Source organism: Agelaius tricolor, unplaced genomic scaffold, assembly GCF_023055355.1.
Source record: "Agelaius tricolor isolate 1412-34295 unplaced genomic scaffold, bAgeTri1.0.p SCAF_32, whole genome shotgun sequence".
Lineage (NCBI taxonomy): Eukaryota > Metazoa > Chordata > Aves > Passeriformes > Icteridae > Agelaius > Agelaius tricolor.
In genome coordinates this window covers 3,047,954-3,056,017 of record NW_027269292.1, presented here as the reverse complement: position 1 = coordinate 3,056,017, position 8,064 = coordinate 3,047,954, and the positions used below count along the sequence as shown (strand labels likewise).

General features: G+C 43.5%; 1 protein-coding gene across 1 annotated transcript; it reads left to right on the top strand.

Moving 5' to 3' along the window:
• The first annotated feature begins 1,272 nt into the window (after positions 1-1,272).
• Positions 1,273-7,859, top strand: CUNH17orf75 (chromosome unknown C17orf75 homolog). Its single transcript, XM_071451291.1, has 10 exons — positions 1,273-1,522; positions 1,771-1,851; positions 2,497-2,622; positions 3,054-3,194; positions 3,393-3,450; positions 4,130-4,249; positions 4,899-4,963; positions 5,081-5,217; positions 5,771-5,874; positions 6,489-7,859. Exons 1-10 carry the CDS (start codon positions 1,395-1,397, stop codon positions 6,696-6,698), a joined length of 1,170 nt encoding a protein of 389 aa, XP_071307392.1. The 5' UTR covers positions 1,273-1,394; the 3' UTR covers positions 6,699-7,859.
• Positions 7,860-8,064: the final 205 nt, after the last annotated feature.

Below are 8,064 nucleotides of genomic sequence, written 5' to 3'. Positions count from 1 at the left end.
CAGCAGGGCGGGCGGTGCCCACGTGACGCGCTCGCGGTCGCCCCCACCGGGCTGTCCCGTGACGCCTCACGGCGCCGCCGCCATTTTGCCCAGTCGGGGCTGTAAGTGCTCTGCCTGCGGCACCTGAGCGTGTCACGAGAACAGTCACGGAGTGGTTTGGGCTGGGAGGGGCCTTAAAGCCCATCTCGTTCCACCCCTCTGTCATGGGTAGAGACACCTTCCACTAGACCAGGTTGCTCGAGGCCCTGTCCAACCTGACCTTGAACACTTCCAGAGATGGGGCAGCCACAGCTTCTCTGGACAGCCTGTTCGAGGGCCTCAGCGCTCTCAGAGCAACGAGTTTCCTCCTAATCTAAACTGTTGCTCGTCTTCGTGTTTCATGTCACAGAGAAACTGTGTTTTCCCCATTAAATGTTACTGGGCAGGAATCTGGCTGCTCTGTGCAGTGTTCTGGTGCCGGCTGTGCCTGTGTTGCTGGATGTGAGAACACAATAAAGCCGACTTAAATGTGTTGAGCTATGAGTTACATGTACCTGCACGGGGGATGGTCCCTCTGTTACAGTGAGAATCCATCAGGGTGCGTGTCTGTGTTACCCCCATGGCTCTCCAGCTCTCTTACATGTTTACCAGGTGCTTAGAAGAGAATCACTGAATCATTGAGGTTGGAAAAGACCTATAAGATCATCAAGTCCAGCCATCAGCCACGTCCAGCCCTTGACAGTGGCCCTGTGCAGATGGGGGTCACAGCTGCTCCCTGCAGGGCTTGTCTGCAAAAGGAGATTGTGGAGTCTCCGTCTCTGGCGACATTCCAAACCCAACTGGATATGTTCCCGTGTCACCTGCTCCAGGTGACTCTACCTTGGCAGAGGAGTTGGACTGGATGATCTCCAGAGGTCCCTTCCAACCCCAACGATTCTGCGATTGTGATTCTGTAACTACCCGGTAGCCACAAGGCCGAGTTAACAAACGTGCTGTTTTAACACAGACAAAGTATTTCAGAAGCAGAACTTTTTAAAAGCAGACAGCATGGCTGATCCTACCAAATCCCCTTCCAATCCAAACCATTCTATAATTCTAAATGTGATTTGAGTAGATCCTGCCGTTAAGTCAGTGACCGGTTTTGAAGGATTACTTATATTGACAGAGGCACTGCGGCGACTGTATTGCATTTTTCTGTGCATTACACAGAGGAGCTGCGGCAGCCGGAGCGGTTTCAGCACGGCTCGGTACCGCCCTCGGTGGGGTGAGGACACGGCCCGTGCGCTCCGAAGGCTCCTCCCAGCTCCGGGCCCCGGGGCGGGTTCACGGCACAGCCGGCGGGGCCGGGCGGGGCGGGGCGGCAGCGGGGCCCGGTGGCTCCCCGCGGCACAGGCGGGGCCGGGGCCGGGGCCGCGATGCTGCCGGCGCTGCCGGACGGCGATGAGCGGGAGCTGGAGAGCAGCGAGGAGGGCGGCGGCGCGGGCGAGGAGCGGCGGCCGGAGCGGCACGGCTGCACCTACCATGGCCTCTATGGCTACCGCAGGTGAGGCGCCGGGTTCCCCCGCGGGGAGGCCGTGCCCAGGCCTTCGCCATTCCCAGCTCCCTGAATTCCCTTTATTTTTTTTTCCCCCCTCTCTTTCTCCCCGGTGAGATTCTTTCCCTCCCACAATGCACGGATTCCCTACTCCTGCTTTTATTCGCCCTCGGGCCGTGCCTTTTCTCTGCTGCAGCCGCTGTTCCCTGTTGCGTGTCACGGCTGTAAACTCACTCCGGGAATCCCTCGGGTTCCAGGTCCGCGCAGCAGGGAGCCGCCGCCGGGGATGGCAGTGCCGGTGGCGCCGTGGCACACGCACCCTCCACCGAGGACTTCAGGTAAAGCCGAGCTACAGAGCAGCACAATCACGGGAATACCCCGATTTGAAGTCTTTAAGTCTTTGCCGTATTGCTGTCAGATCACTGGTAGGTCGTCTGCACTCCTTTCAAAACACAACCTCCCTGTGAAAGCATTTTAGAGTCCCCATGGCACTTCTTTTGGAACACCTGGGGAATGGACACACATATAGAGCTCAAGTAATGTATGAAACAGAAGCTATCATCTTTGAGTTTGAACTCTTCTTTTTTTCTTTTTTTTTTCCTTTTTTTTTTTTTTTTGCTACTAGTACTTGATATTGCTGTATTGACTTAGTTTTTCATGTAGGTAACATACAACAAGAATATATTAATTTTCAAAGGACATCTTTCCATAAACTCTGTATTACAGTTGGGGAAATGTAGGAACAAAGAGGGCAGTGTCTTGTCTGTAGCTGCTGGGAAGGTCAGCATGAGCTGACACCACATCTCCAGACTCCTGGTCAGTGGGCAAACCACTGACTGCTCACGTTGGACCAAAAGTCACAGAGCTGCCTTAGCTGATACCAGAGAGAGATCACAGGGAGCCCCTGCTAGAGGCAGGTTCTGCACATCCTGAGAGACACTAAACATTTGCCTTTTGGTAACGATTTCTTCTGGTTTTTAAAGCCTCTCCTTGCTGGACACCAACTTACCAGCTGAAGCAGAGACGGAGTTGCGCAGTTTCATCTCTAAGCGCCTTACTAAAGGAGCGCTCTTTGAAGGAATGGGGAATGTAGCATCAGTGGCGCTGAGGTAAAATTTTGAAATTATTGGAAAATGAGAGCTGTAAGGAACATTGGCACATCTTGCCTGCCTGCTGCTGCACTTAGGTTTAATCCTGATTCCATGTTCCCAGTCTGTTGTTGCTGTTAATAATAGACTTACACAATGGCAGTTTCCTTTTTTAAGTAACTTTGAGAAAAATACTGTTTTAAATAATTTACTGTTTGAATACTTTAAAAATACTTCAGATGTTTATGATTATTTCCTTTTAAACAACTCTTATCACACAGAAGAAAAAAGAGAAGGTCTAAGAGCTGCACCTATGGCTGCACCTACCACTGCCATAGGAGCCAACAGTGCTACCTGTTAAAATTACCTCAGAAATAATGCATGTCTGCTTTTTGCACTCATTTATTGTGATGTATGTGGAAGAAAGTAATTTTTTTTCCCTTTTCCCATAGCATACCAGAAGGTAAAGTTGGGTGTTACTACTGTCGTTTCCAACAAGAAAGTCTTCTGGAAATGGCAACGTTGGAATCGGACATCAATGCTCCAGAATATGTGGTTTGTTTCTTAGGTGGCTCAGAGAAAGGTCTGGAACTATATCCTTACCTTGAATTTTCTTTACCTGTATGGAGAGGGGCACGATGTATAAATTATCTTGTCATTTTGTCTGTTCCTACTTGAAATCACTCGTTTGTGCATACCTTTCAGTAACTGCAGAAGTCACTAACAGCCAAATACTGAAAGGAAAAAATACAGGTCTTAACCGATGCATCTTATTTTCCTTAAGAAGATACTTTCAGACTTGAGCTGGACAAATACATTCAAAATCTGAAGAGGAATCTTGATTTGGAGGTAAAGCTTAACTTTTTTCTTTTTTTTTTAGTGGTGAAAATTAGTATTTATTCAGGTTAATTGCTAAAACTATCTGGAAGATCTACTCTATAGAGACAAAATAGGTGTTTCAAGTACCAGTATGAAACACAGGGAGAGATACTTGGCTCACTGTAGTACAATGAATGTCTAAGGTGCTATCAGCCACACAAGTCAAAAGAAAAAAAGAAAGGGGGGATCTTTTTGTGTCAGTCATAAATCTTCTAAAGGTCACTTACAGTTAAATTTGGAGAGAAGAGTAACCAATAAAAGGTGATGGTCTATAAGGAACTTATCAATGTCCACCTCAGTTCTTACCAGTTCTGAATGTTAAGAAAGGATGTTTGTGGGTTTCTTGTCACAATTTTCTAGTGGAAGTTCTGCATTTTAAGTCTTTTTTGTCATCCCATCTGCTGTTGCATGGTTTTCACTCAGTGTATACCATAATAGTACAGTTCTGGCTGTTTTTTAAAATGCAGAGCCTTTCATTGCTGATAAAGTGAGGCTTTAAATCTCAAACTCATTATTTTAGTTCACTGTGGTTTGAGATTAAGAAGGTTCCAACATCCAGTTATCTGAGATTGAGTAGATTATTAATAGGCTTCTATTGATGTAGAAATCTGATTTTTAGTTAAAGTTTTAATGTTTCAATGTGTTACAGCAAAAAAACTTGGAGGCCTGTGTTAGCCCCTACCTGAGGAGCTGGTTTGAGGATGCCATCTGCCCTATCCAGAGGGTTGTGCAGCTCTTCCAGGACAAACTTGCCTCTCTGCTACATGCTGTAAGTGTGTTTGAAACTGGCTTGCTAAAAAAAGCTAAAAAACCCTCAAAAGGCATCTCAGTGACTCCAAATGTTTGAAATATTTCTTTCATTTGCTTTCCCAGCAGGAGAAAATTAAAAACCCTCATTTTTTTGTTCTTTTTGTTGGGTTTTTTGGTTTTTGTTTTTTGTTTTTTAAATTCAGAGCAAGCACTTTTCCATTGCTTACTGCTAAAGAAGCACATAACAATTCCTTCTGTCACTTAAAAAAATTACTTAATGCTGTCCACACTGAAATTAGAGTAAGAAAATCAGAAATAGCATGAGCAGTTTGTCCATGCCATAATTGTCTGAATGAAAAGGGATGTTTTATTGTGTATGTGTCTTGTGTAATTCACTGGAAACAGAAAAGAGAGTAATCCTAGCTCTAGTCCCTGAGTTTGAGGAGGTTCTGGATGGAATAGCTAACAGAGTATAACTGCTGAATTTCTTCTGAGTGCAGAACCAGCTGTAATGGCAATAATACAGAGTACTGCCTTGACAAGAACAGTTTTTAAAGTACCACATTATGTATTAATTGCTCATAATTGCAATATAGCTACAAAAGTAATACTGAAGTTGCATCCAGCTTTTTCCTTTTTTTTTTTTTTGTTTCTTTTTTTTGTTTAAGGCTCTGAGTTACACTCCTGTAGAAGTCAAAAATGCAGATGAAAGAACAGAAAAGGACATCAGCAGGTAAAGATACTTAGAGCCCAAGGAACCTTTGAGTAACTTGGCTATTGTGTCTGACCATCCCCTCAGTGTGCAGGAGCTGTAAAGGAGCAAGCAGTTGACAAGAGCTTTCTGTGTCAGGTTCCTGGCAGCTGCCAGCCTCCAAGGACTTGTCCAGGAAGGCACAATGACCTCCCTGTGCATTGCCATGACAGAGGAACAGCACAAGTCCATGGTTATAGACTGTAGTGGACCTCAGCCCCAGCTGCATAATGCAGGTGAGATTACAGCAGGGAACACTTCCTGTTGCTCCCTTGGATCCATCAGCTGCTGAGAGCTGTGATATTAGAGGCAGCTGAGGATATTCAGATCACAGGCCCAGAACCTTTAGGTTCTGTTTTCCTATGAGGTACCCTGTTTTCCTGTGAGAGTAGTTTGTTACACCAGACACACTGGAATTCTGGGTTGAAAATGCTTGGTAGTAAAATCCACAGTACATTTAGTTTGTGGACCATGAAAGTATGACTTGTACTTCAGGGAAGTGTGACTTGTAATTCAGGGAATCTGCAGAACTTTTTTCCTGTTGTGGTTTTGACAGATGTTGGGAAAAGGGATTCACGAATCAGAACACAGTCTTGTGCAATCACTGTAGCTGTGTTTGCTTTTCTTTTCCACGTGTACTGGTTTTCCTTAAGACTCATTTCCTGGCCCAGGTATATTGCTATCACTTGTTATGTGAGAGTGATTAAACCAGGTGAATGCAGTTGTGTATTTATCTGGAGCTCATTTGCTTTTTCTCATCTCTTCTCTGTGTTCCTGCACATTTAACAGGAAGCAACAGATTCTGTGAGGACTGGATGCAAGCTTTTGTGAATGGTGCTGAAGGTGGAAATCCATTTCTCTTCCGGCAGATTTTGGAAAACTTTAAATTGAAGGTACCTGTTCATATATGTTAAGGACTTGAAGAAGATATTTGGGTTACTGTGGGAGCAAATACTACAAGCAAAATATTATTTTGCACTGAATAAAAGTTTTAGGTTATTATGATGTCTATATGTCTGTTAACTGACTAACTCTGAAGCTTAATTTGAGGGCTGGCTCACTGTAGTTGACAAGAACAGCTGTAAAGTAGTGTCAGAGTTTCTTCAGTGAATGCTCCAAAGGTGTTTTTTCAAATTTAAAGTAAGACCCACCTTCATTGTCGCTGTTGTTTTCTTTAAATACTGTTAATCTGAGACTTGCACACACAGTCTCATGTAACTGGTAGCAGGGGTTCAGTAGCTAACAATTCCTAGGTGAGCTGCCATAATAGAATTCATGCTACAAGTTGGACACCTCACGTTGTGTCCACACATTTTGCATCATTACAGTTCCAGCTATAATATGCATCCAAGACAATATTCAACTCTTACATTACTCTTAAGTAGTAACACAAAATTTCTGTTGGAAATGCTTTTGCTTCTCCTGCTGTTTATCCTTTATTTTCCACAAGAGTCTGTTTTCATTCCATATAGGAGGATAAGCAAATGCTCTGTTACTCTTTGCCCAGGCTATCCAGGACATTAACAACCTGAAGAGGTTTATCCGCCAGGCTGAAATGAACCACTACGCCTTGTTCAAGTGCTACCTGTTCCTAAAGAACTGTGGCAGTGGAGACATCCTGCTGAAGATTGTGAAAGTAGAACATGCAGAAATGCCAGAGGCCAGGAACGTAGTGACCGTCCTGGAGGAATTCATGAGAGAAACATCAGTGGCTTAAAATTATCTTATGTATAAATCATTAATTTCTTCTGTGCAGTGCAGCTATTGCTGGATTTTTAATTTATATTTAAAAGTATTGCTCAAGTCAAACCTTAGCTGCAGTTTCACCTGCCTTTTCTTGGTTTTAGACAAAGCACTATGAGCTTTTTTAATATGTAAATATCAGATAATACAAACTCCTGCAGAGTTTTCAGATTCTCCAACTGACTTGCTCCTGTTCTGAGGAAATCATGACATTTGATTTTTATAGTCATTGCAAAACCAAACCCAAATCCCTTACGTGGCAAGCACGTCACTGTTCTAAATATTTTAAATATCTTTAAAATAATTTAGATCTGGCTGCTTTGTTTTTATAAAGAAGTACAAACATCTAGCTAGATCTAGATAATGAATAATCATTTTAGTTTAGATAAGAGAACCTAGGTACCAAGTCTGTGTCTGGTTTCTGCTTTCAAACTGCTGGTTTGTTCTGCTGCCACTGGATAAACAAGTTGGTAGTTGTATGAAACAGAGCTGCCTGAAGACTGAGCCATTGCAGTGATCAGTTTGTATGTGCCTGTATGTGTGCATACACACACACAACAGGTACCTAAAATTCCCAGGCTATTTGATGTATCCTCTTCTTCCTTAGTCTGAGATGTGATCAAGACCTTCTTTGTATGTTCTTATATTACAGTTTTGCATAACTGTAAATAATGCTATGTTTTTCAGTCATGAAGAAACTAAAAAGTTTCTTCTTTAACATTTAATATTAAGATTTTTTCAGAATTTGAAATAAATGAACTTCCCAAATTAATTACTCAGACTTTAAAACATTTCAATGTATCAGCAATGGATTCTTACCCACATCATGGGACACATAGGCAGCAGAATACCTGAAGGAAATCTTTGGCTACAGCTGGAATAAAAACTCATGAAGTCTCTGAGTAAGCTCATAAAGAGAGCAATATCTGCAAACCTGATACAAGCAGAATTCCCTGTTGGTTCCCTTTGCAGCAGAGGGTGTTTGAACTCCCCTGAAACAGTGCCTGTAACTAATGTTGTTCAGTGTGACTTGTTCTGGTGCTCTGTACTGTGAGGGCAGGAGTTGCTGCTTTCCTGTGACACCACATGTTGAACCTATAATAAGGCTGACAATAAAACACGTTGAAATCCTCAACAGTGTGCCTGTAAATTGTCAGTGAGTGTGGTCCTTGATGTCTCCTGCTGAAAACCATTTATCCCTCAATGCAGAGGAGCTGCAAGTGTGACATTAACAGCCATAGTGGCATATAATGTATTGGAGAGGAAAAGTAGTGTGAAAGAAAACAAACCCCTCATTCAGTCATTTGCAGGGGCTCTGAGAAGAAACAAGTGTTTTCCTT